The following is a 23317-nucleotide window of genomic DNA, read 5'->3' on the forward strand; positions in this document are numbered from 1 at the left end:
TCATAACCCGAAATAGCTATCAACAGATAACTCAAATATAACAGAATTCGTTTTTAAAACTGTTATAGTCTACGTAAACCTAGATTCAGATAATAAATAAGGTCTAGTTTACCTTGAAATCTGGATCCGTTTGCATTCTTTTAAATGATCCAACAATATAAATTGCCCCAGCTCCATTATCCACCATTTTAGCCTGTGTAGTATGTCTGAAATCAAATAGAAACAAATAAAATATTAACACTTCACCAATTAACTTTACTGTTTAAACTAAATAATGATAGTATTAAAAATAACACTTAATTACAAGAATTCTTCTACGCAATTTATTTCGCCGTACTGAGGTTTAATATTATACTGTTATTATAATTATTAGATAACATATAATATTATAACACAATCATAGGAATACTATTTCAATTATTCATTTTTATGGTAACAGTATCATTACAATAATAGTATGTTACAAAGCTAAATAGATATCCTTTAATATTGTGCTATTATCCCAGGTAAATGGATTTCAACAATTTCATTTTCGACATTAATTGCCAATTATCATGACATAATAATAATATATTACACACTCACACTAATAATTTCTTGACTTTTATTTATATTTAAAACGATTTTTAAGTTTAGTTAAACTGTGTAAAAACAAATAGAAATAATACTAATAATATTAACTGACATAATTAAATAACGATCTTTTTTCCAGATTCATCGTATATAATTTTTGACAAAATTTGTCAACGGTAATAAAACCGGTCCTGCGCATCTATTCTATACGCAAGACTGCTTTCGGCCGCTACGGCAGTTATCTAAGGTAGGTTTATATCGAAGTAATAGCACTTATTGTAACAATTACAATAAGTTAGGCGTCTAAACGGTCAAAACTGTTTATCTTGCTCTAAAATTTAGCATAGCCAAGAGACATGCTGTTATGCTGTTACCTATTGTAATTGTTACAATAAGTGCTAATACTTCAATACAAGCCAACACTAGATAGCTGCCGTAGCGACCGAAATCAGTCTTATATACAGAATAGATGCGCTGATCATTATTAAATTGCGTGAGTAAGTTATAAGTATACCTACTATACTTTTATTGTAATATATTTGAGATAAAACTAAACTAAGCTTGACATAAAAATATCAGAATGCGATTTTAACTGTGAAAAGTGTATTTTTTTATTTAAAGTATATGTAGATATGTACATTATTCGTTAATAATCAAAACACTATATTCAAAAAAAATTTTTTTTTGAAAAGGGTGTAGAAGTTGGTAGATTTTTGACGACTCGACTCTCTCGCCAAAATACAATAAATCACGACTCCGACTCGACAGTTTTGTGACTTGTAGCGTTGTATTCTGTATTTTACGACATAATAGACACACTGATTATCATGTAAATACTTTTAATAAAAACAAACATCATACAATGCAGACGCGAGTAGAGTATTATAAAGAATAGCACCAAAAATATTATTATATGTATTCTTCTGGACTCATAAATATTCATTCCTTTGATCATTTCCGTGTCCTCTGAAATTCACACGCGCGTAACACTCAACTCGGTCCGTGGCATATACTCAACACAAAACAGAAAATTTGCTACAAATTAAACCAATCAAATTTGCATCAGCCCGAAATACGTGTACGAACCGACATTAAAAAATGAAATGTGTGTACACGTGAAATTGTAACATAATTGAAAAAGTGGACAGCTTTTGGACGGTGCAATTTATCAAATATTTTATTATTAGTTTTCCGTGAAAATAATATTAAAAATATATTTTACTTTTTCATGTAGGTAGGCATTAAAAGAAAAATGTGTGTTCAATGGATTAATATACTTAGTTAATAATTAAATAATTACAAGATAAAAATATCTTTTATATACAACGTTTTTCAATTTTCTGTTGAATCATATAAACTTGAATTGACTAGCATAAACGATCAAAAAAATTTGTACTTGATAGAAATACTGAATAATGAAATGTCATTACATATTGATTTCCATAATAACGCACGTATATATTATTTAATAATTTAGTTGCTAGGACCCCCTAGCAACCAATAATGGTATCGAAATAACTTTTCATACAAAACAGAATTAACTAAAAATGAATTCAATTCTAATGGCTATATATATATATATATATTATATAAGTATTAGAAAAATGCATCGGCATTGTGTTCTGATATATCAAATCTAGCTAGTCGGGAAGTTAGTTAAAAATCGATTACAAGATTTGTACCGGACAAATAAGAATACGACCTAAGAAAAACGTTGTAAAATAGTAGCTCGTCGCTGTAAAATTAAAAAAAAAATCATTCACAATATTATAGAAATACTAGCGGAGTTCCACCTCTCGGCACTAACTTCCATTTCAACAAACTCCTACCTTCCAGTGACGTTCCTAGACAAAGTGAGGACTTAAATTAGACTTAAAATAATATCGCAACCTTTCATTTTAAATTTCAAATTGTTTCCAAATTGTTAGGTACTTATTATTATTATTTTTAGATTATCAGAGCATTTCTACGAAATAACTACCGCAAACAGCAGTAGTTTTGGATATTATATGTAGAGGTTTGTGGCACTGACATGTTTGGAGGCACCCTCGCGAACATGTTGCCTGTGCAATATAATATTGCCGTTGCAAAATGTATTACACTACAACAATAATTACTATGTTGTCAGAATTTTTTCGGTTCCATTATTTTTAACTTTTAACTAATATAAATCGGTGTTACTAATGAAGCGGCCAAATTACTGGACGTAACTGCTACTATCCTTTCGCTGCACGTGAAAAACGATAATAGACACTAATGGAATTTTTAAATTATATTATCTCGAAAATGAAATCGACGACATTTTTTAAACATTTTTAATAAGTATAAAAACTGTCCGGAAACGAGCATATAACATACTATAGCGGAGAAAATATTGCAACCGAGGTGAAAGAATAAATCCGTTTTGAAACCAGAAGTCAAGTAAATATAGTAAATTTACTACATTTATTTTCGATAGTATCGATTATTATCTACTTTAATAATGCAAGGATCAGTTTTTTTATTATTTATTTAATTCAATGACTGATACAGCAACCATTCGATTTAGTTAACTTTATAAGCAGAATATTCACCCTCAGCCATCGTTTTTATACTTTTACCATAAAAAATACCTCTAAAAATATGAAAATTTTGAATTATTATTAAAATAGTAGCATTTTCGGTCGCTAAACTCAACGTTGTCATATTTATGTATTGTTTTTATAAACTGCCAACTATGCGGGTCTAGGACGATTTGGCGCCGGGACAAATGGACGCCACGCAATTCGAAAATAAATAGACGTCATGTACTTTGAGGGACTTTAAAAAAATATTCAATATTATTATTTATATTTAAATTATTATATTTTGATTTAATAGTTGGTGAAAATTTAAATATGCATACGTAAATAATGATTTAATCGTGCATATGTTCTTCCAACGAAAAAAGAGTTTTTCACTTTTATATAAAGCCTTAGGCATGGTAATTCTCAATCCGCAATAAAAAAAAAACATTAGAATAAAATGAATTAAAACTACTAAGTAGTAGATAAAAACTGGTTAAAATTTCTCGTCTATGTTCTGTATTGTGTCTACGACAGTACGGCGTCCAATTGTCCTGGCGTTTCCTATTTCCAACTATGCATATAGATAAGTAAATAGTTATTTTAATATAACGTCGATATCTTTGCATTTGATCCTAATAGCACGTCTGCGGTTTCAATGATAGAGGTGGTGGTTTAATGATTGCTAACTTTCATAGAAGTGACGGCAATTAAGAAGAAGAAGAAGCAGAAGAAGAATACTCGTTTTGAGGATAATATAGAATTAAAAGAATAAAGCAGACACGAAGAGAATAAAATATAAAGATTACAATATTTAGTAAAAGTTTCGAACAATTTAAATTGTCTCCCTTTTGTCATTCAGCCCAGCGATCTTACCTGGAGAGGATTCTCTCTCAGCGTGATACTCGAGAGCCTTTAGCAGCATCACTGGTGTGAAAGCCCCCTTCGCTGCGGGACTAATTAAAATCAACTGACTCTGAAAAGTTTCGGCTTGCGACCGCGAGAGGTGAACTTTACGACGAGTACAATAGACGGCGCCCAAACTGCCAGGTCCTACGCCCAACATAATAACAAAACATACAATTAAAATGGACTGCTGGTTTTAGTGGCGTCTGGTATAGAGGTCGGACTTAGCCGCGATGTCATAAATCAAGGGGGCGGCCTCATAGGCCACTTTGCGAACTATGTCATGGGCAGTGATGCCACTAGATTTTTTTGTCAGAAGGGGCAATGATAATTACGTGAATGTGTTTATTTTAAATATACATATGATTTTATGAAATAAACGTTATAATTTTATAGTATAGAACAGTGCTTCTCAACATTTTTACTCATTCGGACCGGATATGTATAGAAGAAATGTTTCGGGGACCGTTACAGCAGAAAAAAAGGTACAAGTCGGTTTGTGGGAAGACAGGCGGGAACGGCGCGAATTTCCATTGCCAATTTTGGAAAAATTCATGAATTAAAGAATGAAAACCTAACCCAATCTATCCTAACCTAACCTAGCTTAACCTAACCAAACCTAACAAATAATCCAGTATATCGGCTCTTTTCAAAATTTTTTTGCCGCTGGCTTCCATTAAGACGACAATAACCGATAAAACTATTATTAGTAGGTATAGTATTTTGTTTATTAGTTTTGAAATATAATATTATAACAGAAATACATAACAATCTGATTGCGAATACAAAAAATATAAGATGAAACTTATATTGTTAATATAAATAATTAGAGACCGTTCAGGAAATAATTTGTTATTAATAGTAGGTACTTCTATAAATCTAATAAAGTTAGTCTTATAAAATAGTACGAAATCTGCTGCTGCATCTTCGTTAGAATAGTTGGTAACCATGGCGTTGTTTCTGGGAGATGAACCGTTGGCTTGACATCCATTGGGTTTCTCAATTCCGTTTTTTTCTAACATAGTAGAAAAAAAATCAGTGTGTGTACGCGCGTTAGAAGTTATACTTCTTTGGCGTAAAAAAACAAAAACAACTTGTGATAACCTTTCGACTAGCTCTTAATTATCTTGTGTTGGAACGCCGTTGGTTTATATCTATACACTTTAACTTATATTACTAAATTATATAATTATTTATCGTTGTTTTTATTTTTAAAGTAACAACTGCCACTATGACGTTTATTAGTTTGTTTACGCAAGGAATTGCAAATGGTCGATGATAATAAATTCGCTACCTAGGCAACGTAACAATTCTAAACTATAATATTATACTGTATAATCGTCACGATTGGAGTATCATATTGTGGCGTGATGGTAGTGCGTTCGGCTGATAACCGAACAATCGGTGTTTCGAATCCAATCGAATGCGTTTATTTTTGTGTGAAAAAATAAATTATGTGTTACATGTCACACGCCAAAAATACACTCTCATCTGATTTTATAAACGCGCTAAAGAAATATAACTTCAAAAATCTTCTCATATGCATAGGTAAGCCTAGTCTAAGATGCGGACGATAATTAAATGGTTTTGTAATTAAAATTTTTGTATTTATATCCGGTTCCACAGTGACATCCAACGACAACTCGTTTAGTTTCCCTTATTTTCGACTAGTAATTATATTGAGAGGAATTTTTTTAATAAGGATTTATTTGCTTGGAATTTTGGCATATGCTTTTTAAAATGGGGGACAACTATTTGCGGACCAGCGGTTGGAAAAACAGATATAAAGTAATATTTTTTAGGCAACACAAATATATACTTTTCCAAGACTAATTACATATCAATATAATGGAGTTTTCAAAAAAAAAAAAAATTGGAAAGATACATGCCGAGAAGAAAAGACAATCGTTAGACATTTAAGACATACCTACACTATTTATAACCAAGCGGTAGGATATACGCAAAAAGCAATAGCTGCCGGTCGAAAGTACGTGACAACGAAACAAAAAAACCGGAGCCCAGAGTAATAAACTGATCATGAATTTAATAATATTGAAACAATAATTATTGTGAATCTGACAGGTTTACTTGCTTGGAAAAAACATAATCAATGAAAAAGTTAACAACGTTGCCATTTCACTTAAAACTTACGCATTTTCTAAGCCATGTCTATGCATGGTAAGGTACGTACTGCGTACTACGTACATAATATAATATTCCCAGTATATTTTAATTCAGGTTGAACTTGGTTTATCTCTTTTGCATATTAGTACGTTTTCATCAAATTTTTTGTAGTATCAATTTGTTAGAAGGTTATTTATTTGGCCCAATTATGGCAGCGCAATCTCAGCCAAATTACTAAAGTACCCACCCTACGTTCAGGCATGGTATAAAGCAATTCCGTTACCTCAAAACGATAACCGCGGTCAAATGTTCAAAAAGAAACAATTCGCTTACGAAGCATCTGTTCATCAATCAGTAATATATAACAAAGCTACAGAGTGACTAAAAATAAACAGTATCGCGCTAGAGTGATAATATAAGTGCGAGTAGGTGACTACCAGGACCACGGAGCCAGCTTTAGCATCACAAAAGGTCATTGCCTGGCATCCTAATATAATCCCTCCCCCCAGCATCCAAATAACCCCTTACCCCATCTAATACAGTCCACAAAAACGGAGCCAATGTGTTTTTCAACCTGAATTTAAACTACACAAAATTTAATTTTCACAATTATAAGTACTTTATTGTACTTTAAAAATCCTACAATAATTAATTAACGTGATTATCGAAAGTGTTGATAAGCCGTTAAATAGTTTATTAGGTATTTAATTAACTCATTCGCTACTGACTACATAATGATTTTTTAATTACCACCTTTAAAATGCACGTTAATTACATCGATCGGCCGCCTGGTTATTACGCGCCAGGTGCGTCTTCAGCGTCCAAAGTATTAATAATCAACAGAATTAAATTATTGTATTTTATATTCCAAGTGAAATATTCCTTTAAAAACTTCTACAAATTTATTTATATATGCGTATATTATGTTATCAAATAAGTTTCACGTTCATTATTACAATAATATGTGAAAAATGCAATACAATCAAATACAAAATAACAAAGTATCCTTCATCAACCCCAAAATACCCTAATAATTAGGCACACCACTGTCCGTGGTACACCGCCGCTTGAAAACAAGAGTGAAACTATAATAATTAATAGCAATTTGGGGGCGTGGGTAATTCATAAAGATTAGATGAGAGGCTAAAATGGAGGCGACACAGTGCCCTGCTTACGTTCTCAAATTTCAAGAATACTTAGACGTATATAACTAATTAAGAACAGTAATATAAGCGCCCGGGATAGCATAGCGGTAATGTGTCGTCTTATAAAATCATGGATGTCGAAATTCGTATCCCGGATCTGGTAAACTAAGATCTCGTTTCTCACACGTATATCTAATCGGCTTAGCAAGTGAATAACATTCATGTCTTTAAAAAATGTCTTTGTGAGGTGTCAAGATCCATATCGAAATATAGAATCATTAAATATAATATATAAGTATAATTATTTATTTCATATTATTTATGAGAAATATAATTATATACATACATAGTATTTTGTATTGTCATTTGACCAACATGTACAAATGGCGGAGAACTACAGGATGTAAACCACATCCTCAGGAAATGTCCGACAATTTATGCTCTTAAAGGGAAACGATGCTCGAGTCGGTCCAACCAGCTGATGGGTCCGTCGGGCCATCCGACCTGGTCGCCACAAAGGCCAATTTTAATTGCGTTAAAAAAACTGCGGCGTCTTATTGCGAACGTAATGATCTCTTCATATAGTTTTTTATGTCTGTATTATTTTAGCTTTATTTTTTGTACTATATATTTATTAATTAGAGTCATTTATTTTTGTTATCTCACAATGCTTGGACACGCATTAGAAATTCTGTTTAATCTCAGTCAAAGCAAATTTGAGTGCGTGGTGACCTCCGTCTTAGGTATCTGCTCCTGAGATATTACCAGGCGTAAAAAAAATGCTGATGGTTCACACTAAACGTATGACCGAGTTTGATGCGGGGCGGATTGGTTTGGAGGGGTGTATGTTTATGATGTCTTTAAAGTATTGCACATTTGACTTTTTTAAGTGAAACCTTTTTTACTAACGATGTAGTGAATCATTTAGTCACTGAGATTGATAGTAAGAAGGACAAATTAGTCCCTGTACTATTTATAAAGCATAGATGTAAAGAATCTGTTCTCCAACCTAGTCGTTTGTACAAGTGCCCACAATGGCAGAGTGGTAACGTGTCGACCGAGTAACCGAGTTCAAATCCAGGATCTCGCAAATTCACATGTGATTTTTAAGTGTGTGTTTGGACCCACAGCATATGATTAATAGATTGAGTAAATGGTTAATATCCATTTATCGTGAAAACAAAAATTTGTTAATACAACCTCCACCCGGTGGATCGAGCGCTGTGATGTAATGTAATACATATTAGAAAAATAAATTGTGTAAAAAAGTGAAGCTATCTTACTGGCGGTTAAGGGAATCTCACTGATGTGTAATTTAAAAGTCGTTAAATACTCTCAAACCTCAACGGAAAGTCCCGACAACTCATAACTTCCAGATACCTACTGCCTAAATTTATCGACGATACGCATGGCGCGGTTATACTCATATATCCACGCAAAACAAAGTTTTATGTTAACTATTGAGTTTCACCTACACAATTATGCCAAAATCAGCCACATAACGATCAAAAAAGTATGTGCGAAAAAATCTTTGCTTCATAAGATCAATAAAACGTCTAAAAGTGGACGACAATATGTTCGAGAGTAGATAGAAAAACGAAATAGAATCTTGTGCAAAGCGGTAAATCTGATGTGTATCATTTCTATAAGTGCATCTGTAATATCTATTCAGCTGCTAATATTAATTAAATGCAAGTGTATACAATCAGTTTAAAAATTCCGGTATATTTTTCTCGCGTTGAGAATTTATAGAAATTATCTAAATAAAATGTTTACATTAAGTACTTATACAATTTTAAAGATTATGACAATTTCTATGTATTACAATTAGTTTTACTGTTATATTAACCCTTTCCTTTGTCTTTTTTCATATTTTATTCTTAGCTCTTGAAGGTAACTAATATTATAATCTAGCTGAAATATTATTTTTCTTATTTAAACACACATTAATATTAAATTTAACTAAAAAGAAAAATATGCGTAGTAAATTCTTTCAAAGTGATTTAATAGTAGAATGAATTACTCAAAAAAGTAATCTTGAAATCCAGTAGAAATAAGAACTCTGTTGTATTTGCTTTAAAATAAGTGAAATTTTTACAAATAATTTTTATATTTTTTAATGATATTACTTCCTTCATGAATCAAATAAATATATATATATATATATTACCAATTATTATAATAGTATTAACAATTTAAATTTGTCATTATTTAGGTACTTACTACAATAATTTATTATATTTATAATTATTCATTCGATATCCTTTCATTCTTTTACGAATACATAATATAATAATAATTGCATATTATTCGTTGCTTTTTCAGGAGTTTTTCTGTGACAATGCATATTAATAAAATGAAAAGGCGGAAGTAAAACTCAACTGGAAAGCGTACAAATACATCAAGTAGCGAAGTTATACAGGTGTTGGAATATTACAATTTCGATTTATTACTGAAAATTGGACGGACACAAAGTTCATTTAAAGTTTGTCAAATTAGTCAAGCAGCTCTCGGTGTAATTTTGACTAGTTAATCAAAATGCAAAACAATAAAGTAAAAGGGTTTTTGCATAGGAATCGAAATAAAGCAAAGTTGACGGTGGAATGACATTCCGCGAGATATCTACTTAGTGCTTTACTGCTGCCGATGTTCTTGGAAGTTCGTTTGAATCTAAGAGAGGTTTTTATATTACGCTGAAAAATCAGTGACGTGGTAACTAACGATGAGTTTACAATAATTGATGATCGTTCGCATACTAAATTAAGTACAATATTATTATTTCAAATTTAAAAGAGCAAAATATACCGAAAAAATAATGAAAAAAATATAGTTACTCTCAAAGATAACAACATTTTTCAAATAAAATTATTTTCTATTTATTAAATAACTATAATATAGCAACCAAATTTAAATAGTAATTGTAGATTCGCATTTAAAAAAATCAAATAGATATATTTCTGAGGTTTAATGTACCACATTGTAAGTACCTACCTAATGATTGATGTGGGTTACAAGAAATAACGAGAAGGAAGCTGAACGAGACAAACATAAATGATATAAATACTGTCGGCGATAGCTATCATACTAAATATTCAAATTAGTTGCAAGTACTTGTGAGCATTAGAAGAAATCGTATTTTTTGCATGTTAATATCATTATCACTAAGAATCAATTTCGATTGTATTTATAAATTACTAGGTTTTCACCGAGGGTACCTTTTTCTTCTTTCCTTGACGTTTCGGGCTCGTTGCAGAAACCATTCTCGAGAATGAAGGAAGAGGTACATATGTGAAAATCCATAAATCCATAAATACGATAACAAACATCCGCGAAAGTCTTAAAAATTAATCATTTTTTAATTAAAGGCGGACGTGCTCAGCGTGGGTCGAAATGGAGCTTTTTTCTATTTTCAAAGCACGATCCTGGACATTCCTTAAACTTGGAGATAATCTATTTATACAATTTTGAATCCTTATTATCCTTTATTTTTATTTTAAACATTTGATGACTGCATAAAGTATTTTTATTACATAAAATAGTATTCTTTTAAACCTCTCGCTCTAATGTTTTAGAATATAGTCATATTTCAGTAAAAATAAATATAAAGGATAATAAAGCTTCAAAATTATGTAAATAGATTATCTACAACGTTTAAGGAATGTCCAGGATCATGCTTTTAAAATAGAACAAAAGCTCCATTCTGACCTACGCTGAGCATGTCCCCTCTTAACGTATGTATTCAATCATCACAAAACATTTATAATATCATGTTCTTATGCTCTTTTGGTATTACAAATTAGGTTAATAATTTTAAAAACCTTGCAGTAAATAATATGTCAATGTTCATTTTTTTTAAAATCTTTGACTGAAGACTGAAGACATTCACAAAATGACCTTATGATTTATTATAATATATATGTGTATGTATAAGTTGTTATTTATACATACATATACCTGTATAAGTATTTATAGTATGCATCGTAATCCGTTTAAACTACTTTCATAATATTAAACAATGATCTCTCATCAAACACAATAGGTACTAAGTCTGCGAAAAACACGTTATCAAAATATAGTAATACCCATCACATACACATACATTTAATTTAACGTTAGAGTATGAAGGTACATAATTTCCCCAATGGCCGATGGTACCGCACGCCACTGCAAATAGCTTCCTCGGGAATAAGTTTAAATCCAAGCGATCATCTTTATCTTGCGTTGTTGGAGAGAAACGAGCTTTTCGTAATTTCCTGTTTGTCTTTCACAAAGGAATTAAACCTTCTGGTCTCTTTATGATGGCGATTCCCAAACGTGCATGAACTCGGTCGCTGACTTTAGGAACACTATCATACTTAATTAGAACAGAGATTAATTACTTTCATAACTGTTAATGTCCGTTAGAGCTAATAAATGGCCAACGATTGCATTGCTAGATAATAATATGTATATACAGTATATACCCATCTATCGGCTGTCAAACTTTGAAGCCTAGTAAAGCATGAAAATATTCTGAAAGGGCAAACATGTTTTTTATGAATCTCATTATAATAATTATCTTAAAAAAACCGTGGGTATGTAGAGTATAGAATTTTTCTTTTTCAATTATCTAACGAGTGACATACGTAATTAATATTTTTTGTAACTAAATATTTCTTTTTTGTTCAATACATGATAATTTACAAGATCTGATATTGTAGCATTCTTTATTGAACAAATATTATTTAAAAACACGTAAAATGTCTTTATTTCCGCCGAGCGTCGTATTTTTTTTCAAATTTAGTAGTTTTTGTAATGTTCTAATTATTTTATGCCACTTACTAATTATCAACATGACAATTAGGTAATAAGTACACAAAAATAATGAATGAAAATTAATTAATATACATACATTATAATGTCGGTAAACTCGAATGTAACCATTCAGCCTATAATGTCGTGTTTGAATCCCGGGTCTGGCCAAGAGCTTCCATTTTACGTAAAAACAAAAAATATCTGTTACCATGGCCATAAATTAAGATCGAATATGGTTTAAAAAAAGATAGTAGGTATAATTTTAACGGACTAAAGGTTTTAAATATTGGTTTAATTAATAAATAATTAAAGTTGATTAATTTTGCTGGTAGAAGTTAATAGGTTGTGGAGTTGCCAAGTATTTACAAACATTTACATAAATTCTATCAAATTTCACCGTACTATTAAGGAGTTTGTATACTTTTAATAGTAAATAACATCTATTTTATTACCGTGGACGTGCACAAATTCTGACTGGATATACATGGTGGGTAGAGATGGAACCTTAACACAACAATCAATCTTCGTAAAAATCATCTAAGCTACCCCTAGACTAGATACCTAGTTCATATTATTATATTATGTCATATAGAAAAACGTGATTTAATAATTACATATTAGTGTATATAAGAATACCTCTGTTAGTTTTTTTCTGATATTATAACTTAAGATATGTCTGAGAAGAATTCTGCAGTTTTTTGGACAGATTGTCAGGCGCGGACCGGACAACCTGGAGAGACTGGTAGTTTTGGGTAGCCTCCAGGGAAGGCGAAGCAGAGGAAGAGCGTCTGCGCGATAGAGCGACCAAGTGAAAGTGCTGACTGGAGAGCACCATCCATTCTGCCCTGAGAGAAGCGGAAGATTGAGAAGGATGGAAAGTCTTGGTCGCTCAAAGAATGGCGAAATTTAAATGTGGTCACGATCCTCAGCCATGAGTGCACGACCAAGAAGAAGAGATAACTCAAGTATATTAATGATTTTTAAGTGACACCATGTTAAACGTTTCCCTTTTTAGAATTAGTTAAATATGTAGGCAGTTATTTAAACTGAACATTAACAAGATTTTAATTTAAAAAAATGCGTACCTAATCAGTTTCAAGAATTTTTATTAAATATATTTCATTGAAATGTCTTGAGAATTACTCTACTCTCATTTCCTAAACATATTCGGCTCTGTGTATATTACAACGTAAAATGAAACAGAAGACAGCGTTTATATATACCTACAAATACAATTTACAAATACCTACCGTATTTTACATGAATCGCAATCTGACATGTATGTTTGTTTAAAATACTGAAATATAAATATTTTTTTTTTTATAATCAATGTTAGGTAATAAAATACTATATGAATAGTGTAGATTTATTTTAAATATTTAAAGATAGCAAAGGCAAACAAGTACTTTGATGCATCTCAGGTTTAATCACGAAGTTGACAATTTTAAATTTGTGATAAGATTACTGTGAAACAAATAAATATACAATGATCCGTTGAGCAGGCATATGTGGAAGAATGGATGATTATTTATCTTCAAAGCGCTTTATGCTTGCTACATCTATGTAAATATCATGGCGGCTGGATGTAGTGGAAAAGAAGGCAATAGTTAAGGTCATTATTGGAGGCGACTAGCAACCACTCTGATATGTATGGCCATTAACAATAATATAAATATATTTAGAAATATTTTAAACCTGCGCATCTATTCTATACACAAGACTGCTTTCGGCCGCTATCTAGGGTAGGAAAGTATCCAAGTATTAGTACTTATTGTTACAATTACAATAAGTTAGTTGTTATTGTTACAATAAGTGCTATGTTTTAACAGCACCACTTTTGGCTGTGATAAATTTTAGAGTGAGATATACAGTTTTGATAGTTCAGACGGTTAACTTATTGTAATTTTTATAATAAGTGTTAATATTTCGATACTTTCCCACCCTAGTTAACTGTCGTGAAGGCCGAAAGCAGTCTTGTGTATAGAATAGATGCGCTGATGTTAAATTAAATTGTTATTGCCGAATGCTTTGTATTTACGTACGATTATTGTTACGTATTATGCGTGACAATTCGTTTCAGACGTATTCTGTATTTTTTTTGGACATATTATTTGGTACGGACCGGATACCTTGGTGAGACTAGTGGTTTTGAGTAGCCTCCGGGAAAGACGACGCAGATGAAGAGCGTCGGAGTGAAGGAGCTTACTAAGGGCAGCCTTCACTCTACCCTGAGAGAAACAGAGGACCGAAAGGGGTGAATAGTCTTGGTCGCCCAGAAGTTTACCGAATTTCATCTATTACTTAAAGGAATATACTTAAAGAAGTATTGATAATATTATATTCGATTTATTTTTTATATATTTATTGCAAAAAATGTTTATCGGATGAATATTATGGGTATATTGTTCTTATTTGAAAATAATATACGATAAAAAAAAAATACCAGCCATTTACACTTGACTCAAGCGTCATTTACAACTAATATTGGTTTAATAATAAATAAAACATTCTACCATCCCCACAATCAGTGTCCTGGTTTGTAGAATCTCCCTTGAAGAGAAATGAACTTAAGCTGATACTGAGGCTAAAAATATGACACACAATGGGTAAAAATTTGATGTCCTCGTGGGAAGAAGCAATTCGCAGCTCTGCGATGAATGTGATATTTTGGAGGACATTGTACAAATAGCAGTACAATTCCCTAAATATGAACGACATAGAGTACAGCTGCTGAGAAAAGTGCCGTGGCGGTGGATAGGATGGAAGAGCTCGGCAGAATTGTAAAGCTCTTTAACAGAATTGGAGTGAGGGCCTGATCGGCGAATCCTCTTCCAGTTGAGACGAAGTGATATGACAGCGAATTGTAGTCAAACCCTCGGTAAAATCATAAAAACAAATATATTGAATCGTGAACTTCTTGGTTTTTGAACCTTGTAATAAATATTGTATTTCATTTTAAATAATATACTCTATATTGAACCATTTAGGTAAGTGATTATTCAAGCCATGGTCGCTCAAAGGATGACAAAATTCAAATGTGGTCACAATCCTAAGTGCTCGGCCGTAGTCATTTGGCGGGCGCGGCGCGGCGGCGTCTTGCGAAACTCAAACGTATAATCGTGTGTATTATGCCTCAAAAAATACACTGTCTACGCACATTTTCCCCCCGCGACCACTACGTTCTTGCACTAAGCCATGAGTGTACGACCAAGAAGAGAAGCGATTAGTATTGTCCACTGAAAATGCCAGATGAAACATGTCATAAAGTATAAATAATAAGTACATATTTCCTACCAATTATAAAGAAAAAATAGTATAATAAATATATAAAATATTTCCAAAAGCCCACATTATTTCAGAAAACCTTCACCGATTTATTAGTATCTTATTCTTTTGACTCATAAATTGGTAGCCGTTTTTACGTTCAAAGTAAGCAAAATATCTGATTTAATGAAAACATTACCTGCGCACCCTCTATGCATCCCTAATTGGCAAACGAGGTTATTATCAGGAGGTATTGCAATAATAACCCACATAACTCAATTTTCCACCCCACCTTTACCGCTTTTACAGGCTGCTACTGGTAAGTAAAACTTATTTAAACAAGAGGAGATTGGAAAAATAATCCCAAAAAATATTATTAAAAGTGTTTTATTAATATGCTGAAATGAAAATAAAGGGTTGCGAATTCCGAGAGTAAAATTATAATTATTTAATGTCAAATTTTTGGTAATTGTAAAATTATTATATATGTGTTGCTACATTTCAAAATCAGCCATGTCCATAGTAGATGCATAGGAGAAAAACAGCTTTTTGTTTTCTCAAGTACACAGTCACAAGGGTGAAAGTTTATATTATTTCGAGTATAGAATACTTATTTAAAATTAATTAGTTCCACATTTCGATAATGCAGAAATGTTAGAAAGCAGGAGTTCTTCAGCAATTCACAAAAATGTCAAAAATACCTAAAGGTGGACTTGACTGATTTTGAAATCAAGCGACACATAATATATTATATAAAGTATAATATTTTTAGGTTTTTTTCTTTTTAGGTAAAAAATTTCCGAGATATTTTTAAATTATGTAAGAAAATTTAAAAACAATTTTGTCATAAAATATTTCATACCCGTACATTTTATAATTATAAGGAGTTATGCCTACCTACGTTTGATAATGATTTTCACCAATGTTTGAGTTGAAATGCAGTGGCGTCTTTGAGATAGTAATGAATAATAATCATTGATAATTGGAAAAAAATATACTGTTATAAAATTACCATAATAGTAGACTATTATAATAGGTAACTCAGTATTCCTTAGAAATATTTAGATGAAATGTTGTAATGAAATGTTGTTTCATTATGTATTCTTGACAACTTTTGTCAAGAATACATAATGAAAATATTCAGACACCTGCATGAATACATAAACAATTAACGGACACGTAACATAATGTTACATTTTAACAGAATTTATAGGAATATTTAAAATATTAAAACAACTTGATCTGTGTAGAGAGCTCACGAGGTAAATTAACTACTACAGACAAAGAATAATAATAAAAAAATCGCTGTGACAAAATATTTGTATATTAGTAACCTATTGTAACTGTAGGCATACATAAAATAATCTTCTGACTTCACGGTTACCCTCCACTATTAGACAGATAGTTACAACTCGAGATTAATAATTAGCGGTCATGTTCAATGAATGACAATAAAAAAATCCACGTGGTAGGCCGACCCTGCAAGACATATGTATTTAACTTAAATACAAATGTAAAATCGCTTAAATAATTTCAGCGATTTTACATTAAGACAAAAACCCTCAAAATACCATTTTAAAAAGTTCATTAAATTACTTTCAAATATATAACTAGGCAGCTAGAATAGTTTTTTTAGTTCCCGAAAATCAATTTATATACCTACTTCATCATAATTATATAATAATATCCCGTTTTTCGTAATGAGGTTATTGAAGACCGCGACTATTTTACACTAATTTTCAAACCATAGATACTAGTTAGTCACAAAAACGTATCTGCCGGCATCTATGAGAATTATGTGAAACTTTTTTTATTGATAATACTTTGTGAAAAATGTGACGTTGAAAATATAATACGAGTTATTAGCGCCTGTACACGTGCATGGATTTACTGGCAGCAAGAGTGCTATTTATTACTTTACTATTTACACGTAAAAGCGCTGACTGTCTTTCCAATCTCATTCTTCAAGAGTAAGCGAGACGCAATGTTGTCATTTTATTGTACTATTTGACAGGTAGTGAAAATCGGTTAACCTCAAAATGAGTATAATTCGTTTTTTTTTGCCGGTAGGTTTGCTACTATCGTTCTACTGCGCAGGCGAATATTGAAAAAATCCCTACTGTCGCATGAAAATTCAGAAGCTTCCAAACTTTTTTGATTCATGCATGCAAGCTGCAGGATAATACTTACCCATACATTTTCTTGTAATGCCCGCGATAATACTTATTGTGAACTGTAAATCAATGGACGTGTAAACGGGTTATGCTGAGTTGGATTAATTCTCAATCATAGTAATAGATAATATATAAATAATATTCCTTACTGATGTATTCGTTTGTAGATCACTGTATATAAATTATATCCACATACAATCTGTTACAGTTATCGAAGTGTAAGCTCGCTCATTAAATAATCTTATTCAGAAGTGTTATCAGTCTGACATCTTGTATAATAAAACGATATCAACCAGAAGGCGACATTTTGCGCCGAGGTGTTACTTTTATTTATTTTTTTACGTCCACATTATTCGCGCAAGGTGTACTCCCTCACGCAGAGGCGCCTCGTGATTTATTTGACGGAGGGTGGCGCACGTAGCGGTGGGCTGGCGCGGGGGGCGCCGGGATCTGTAGCTTAATTAACCGTCCTAATCGTCCCGCGCGGAGGAAATTAGTCTTGCACGCGCCGCCCCTGCCTCTCATGATACCGGGGCTATGTGTATAGTGCGGATAACCAGAGATGAATAGATATTATGTTTTGCGGCATCTTATGGAGAGCGAGTGGATCATAGAAGCTTTTCATTGTTTATGTTTTTTATCGTTTATTAATAATTGTAATTGGTAATTGCTTTTGAGCCTTTCATTGCAACAAAATAATATTCAATCGATTGCACTGTGATATACGTCCTGTAAGTCATAGAAAGAAGGTATACAGATAATTTAAAAGTATTTTAAATGTGTATATGTAGTCATGACAAATGAACATCAATGATGCATTTATATCTGTGTATGCAAGGAACAAGAAGATAAGTCTGATTAAATGAAAAATGTGTTGAATATACCGAATGAACTGTAAGCTATATATATATATACGTAAAGGATAAAATGAATGAGCAGAATAATTAACACTGCTAAAATAGTAGATTATACATAGTTTAATAATATATAGCAAGTCGTATAAACCCAAAATTAAAATTGAAATACATTATTTCTTTATTGCTTTCGCATACATATTATGTATAGATATTTTAAGCAGCATTTTTATGAAATCGAGATAATATTGAATTCGATGTTTATATCTTCTCTCCATTAATCACTCATAAAATCATATAGGTGTATAGTTTCTTTATTTTTCATTTAAATGTTTTATTAGCAGTTTTCACTCATAACTAGGACAGTATTACGAACCAAAAAAAACAAACCGGCATACAATGAGGATAGGTAATTAATGAAGCGGTAATGTCAGCTTTTTGTATTTTGCTATTTATTAATGTTGCATAAATTGTGACTCTGTTACTTTAATAGTACCTACGATATTAAACTGACCTAACGATTTCTTAGATATGGTAACGTTTTTATTTAAATATAATGAAATTGTCTTGTAGGTCCTGTAGTAGGTATAGTAATATTTAAATTTTAGTCATATGACGAAAGCAGTTTTCCTATATACACAGTTTGAAGTTCAATAAACCAGCAAAACTGTTGACAAATCCCAGAATTGAATCTAAAATGGCAAAATTAATGATACATAACAAAATAATATATATTACTGAGAAAAAATCCTAAAATAAAGAACTGTCTTCTATAATAAACAAATTATGGTCATCGTACTAACTATATCGTTTAATATATTAATAATTAATTTAGCGTGCAAAATGATTCAAAAACTTTGAACGGCGTATACAATTGTCATAACTATGTACAGAAAACTATTTTATCGTCAAGTTAATAGAAGTCTGCTCTAACCTCTTGTAGATTTTCCTTTGTAAAGCCTGGACCCAGGATATACGAAACCCCTTTGAAATTTGTGTTTGAGGAGCATAATTTTGTATGGAATATGAATATGAGATATATTACCTACATTAATTTATTTGTTTGATGTCTTAATGAACATTATATAGATACATGGAAATTATATTAATATGCTATAGTAACGTTTTAACTTTCCTTCCTTCAGAAATTACAATATTATGTTAATATGTTAAAATAATATTGAAATTTACCGTTTCTTCTTTTTCAGTTTTCATATTACATGATATTATGATAATATGCTATATCCGTTCAATATTAAACTGGTTCTTTCGCATATAGTATTCTGTATGGAAGTTGTAGTAAAATCATGACCAAATAATAGATTTTATCTCGATAGAAACCTCTCAAAGTAATATTGCTTCGGTGTACCTATCTAAGAAACTATGATCTCTGATATGTCGATTTGTATGCGCTCCCGTGCTCATTGTTTCCCACCCCATCCCTGTATGGAGTCGTGCTGATATCTTGTATTGAAATATCTATCAGAGATTCGTAACTATTGAATAAACCATTTTATCGTCGATAGTAATTTACTAGTCAACAGATTTCTCTCACAAACTTCAATAGTATAAAAATTTAAAATAATAAACCATATGCAAATTAAATTTATCAGGTAGGTATATTTTGAGATAATATGGAACATTTTTTGTCATGCTAATATTCCAATTTTAAAATACATTATTTCTACTGAATACTCTGTATGTAGCCCATAAGCGGTCTCTCTCCGGTGCATGTAAATTAACATGCAAAAGATTTTGCCACTTTGTTGCCCGATCGCATAAATAGAATACCCACGATGCATCTCCCACAAGCGCGCTGCATTTAATCACTTAGTCACGTATTGGCATTTCTCTCACTCATGAAACTCATGTAAAATACACCGGATTCATCGAAATATATACCTATAGATACATATTGGTATTCAAATCGACGCGTTCTTCATCAAAATATATACCAACAGATATATATTGGTATTCTAATCGACGTTTCTGTGAATATTGTTGCTCTATAAAGTATATGATTATTGTTAGCTAAATAGTATAATTGAGCGCATCGACAAGAATTTTGACAGGTGACACTGTCACCTGGTATTTTTTTTGGTTCATTACAACACATGAACACTTTTATGTAATATTAATTACCTACATTACAAAATATCACACCGCGTTAATTCTTCCCACACGGAGTAGTACCGAGTAGATATTACTACCGGTACTACTTATAAACAATTGGTAAAAATTATATTTTTTTTACCATCCAAAGATCGAATGGGCCTCCACAGAGTGGAGGTTGTATTAACAGTTTTTTTATGAGAAATGGATGTTATTCACTTGCTCAACCTATAAATTAGGTCTTTACTATGGTCCAAAAAACATGTGGATTTACCAGATCCGGGAGTCTAACCCGGGACACACGACATTATAATCCTTACGCGTAATCGCTTAGCCATCGTAGGCGTAAGTTTCTAATAGTTATTGACAATCATATTTGAGAAGTTATAGGTCATAATAATCATCCGGGCAGATCCACTGCTAGATGAATATTTCCATGGCTAACCCCCTATCGCTAAGGTTGTTGCAGTTATGAGACTCTATAGTTGTGTTCCTTAACTGGTATTCCGCGAAAACTAGGGCTTCGTGGCGTGAAATGAAGATTTTGTATTTTTAAATAAATTCACTTGAATTGTTATTGATTTGAGGTTTCTACTAGGTATTACATTTGAGTCATTTTTGCGACCTGGGTATCGACTTTCGGCATCTTCAGGCCGAATATACTTTTTTGTTGTCAGTGTTAAGAGATAATTTGAGAGAAATAATACAAAGGCACCATTTTTCATAAGAAACATCCTATAGTACGATTGAAACAAAATAATAATATGAATCTTTGGAAAGATAGATATTATCTTCAAATATGTTGGTGTTTATCCAATCTTCAATAAAAAAATATTGGCCATGGTGAAAAAATATTAAAATTGCGACTATCGTCTATTTTGTTTACATATACGTAATATTTATTTTTTTACTTCAAAATTAGATTGATAACACATGCATTTTTGCAATATTCTGGAACAATGCTTGAGGAGGGAAAGATTCTCATGCGAAAAACTTCTCAGAATTTCATCTTTAAGAATTGGTGTAGTAAAATTACAAAAACATGACATAAGAAAATCTATTCTTGAACTTGAAAAGTAAAGCATTTTTATAGCTATATATTTGAACGGTGCTAATTTTTAATTTGCTCTAAAACTTATACTAATTTTGAAGCATATAGGAACAATATTGTGAAAAGAATGTTGCGATTTTTGAGAGTAGTATTGATTATAATATGACCATTTAGTAAGGAATAGCAAGCAATACTAAATTATTAAGTTACATAATCTAAAACTGCAATGAGCATTGAAATAATTGGCTAGTAAGTACACCACGAAACCTTACAATAAATTAAGATATATAATTTAAAATAGAATTACATGTTGTATAATTAATTACATTATTTTAGTAGTATTACATTGCATAATCCTGTAAAGTTATAATGTATATAATAAAAGCACAAACAAATTATATACAAGGAAAGGGTATGTGACGTTAATTTCAGTTGGAAATAATGGGTGTTTATTAACAATAAACGCATAGTTTTGTAATAATTCTTCACCTCTGTCGCAAAGGCTGTAGGCGAAACCTTTTCATTGGAGCTAAATTAAGGGTAAAACTAGATACCTTGATGACAATGGATAATGTATCGACGGGTTATCCGCATATATTAACCTTCCCGACTTGTTGGAGATAATTATCGCCTTAATATAAACACCCCTCTGCGTAGGGGTAGCGATAATTACACGATAGACTGGAAGTTAATTCATGAGTCAGGTGAAAATTCAGGACAAAGGTTGAATTTAGAATTCTCAGTATTGGAATAATTAATTGAAATTGTATGAAAAGATCTCATTTAGTTTTCAACGTAATATACGTGCTAAAATATCAAGCATATAATTATGCATTATAAATTTGTATTAAGGTTTTTTATCCCCATTTGTGCTGGTATTATACGGAACATTTGAATGAAGCGGTGTTTTAATTATTAGTGGTTAGTCATTTGCATATCTTCTATTAAAAAGGTGGCGAGAGAGAAAGAAAGAGAAAAATAAATATTGATGCCTTTGAGCAACAACGCAGACTAATAGTTCTATACTGAAAGAAATAAAGCTTAAAAACCAGTACTCTAAAATATATCCCTAGAGATTTCTTCAGTTCTTTGGCCATACAGAAAAAAGGAAAACATTGGAAATACTCAACATCAGGGGTCATCACTCGGAATACACTATGGTTCCATTCAGTGAATATGCTACAAGTATATCAATAATTATTTCTGTTATCCTAGCGGCAGAATGAAGAGATCGGTGGACAAGACATAATTAGGATATTTTAAAGGAATCACACTCTTCAACAGTGAGAGAAAAAGAAAGAAATTTATACAATTATGGAAAAATGATGATGATTTACGCTCTAATAAGTAGCATATTATGCAACTTCATAATATAGAGAGGTATAAAAACATATTTATATCATGATTTTTTGTCACCCATTTGTTTAACCTTAACCCATTGCTACACCGAAATAAATTGTCACCAGTCTACGACAATCCACTGCTACGGTGAAGACATTAAAATTTCTTCGTCTGAATCGATTCCTATCAGTCTTGTATATTTTCGTTGATACATACTTTCGTAAAACTTAGCTAAGTATCTTCGTTATACCTGCATTTCCGCTATTTTCTACATCTTGATTGATACTGAAAGACTAGATTATTCCAACGCCTGCCTTTTCTTAAGCAAAGTGCCCAAATATTTTTTATTCAAAAAAAAAACAAACCCACCCTTTATTATTCTATTATCTATGATTTTAGGTATCTAATGATTTTGTTATTTATCACTATGCATTGC

The 23317-nt window shown here is 31.6% G+C and overlaps 1 protein-coding gene across 1 annotated transcript in view; it reads right to left on the reverse strand.

Annotated features, from left to right (window-relative positions):
- Positions 1–23317, reverse strand: part of LOC147068321 (uncharacterized) — a 157164-nt gene that overhangs the window by 11753 nt on the left and 122094 nt on the right. Inside the window, exon 3 of the mRNA XM_085952767.1 lies at positions 113–206. Within this exon, the coding sequence (XP_085808893.1) occupies positions 113–206 (94 nt within the window). The remainder of the gene's footprint in view (positions 1–112; positions 207–23317) is intronic.

Source organism: Rhyacophila brunnea, unplaced genomic scaffold (assembly GCF_057557595.1).
Source record: "Rhyacophila brunnea isolate RB1 unplaced genomic scaffold, BYU_Rbru_1.0 scaffold_3, whole genome shotgun sequence".
NCBI classification, from domain to species: Eukaryota; Metazoa; Arthropoda; class Insecta; order Trichoptera; family Rhyacophilidae; genus Rhyacophila; species Rhyacophila brunnea.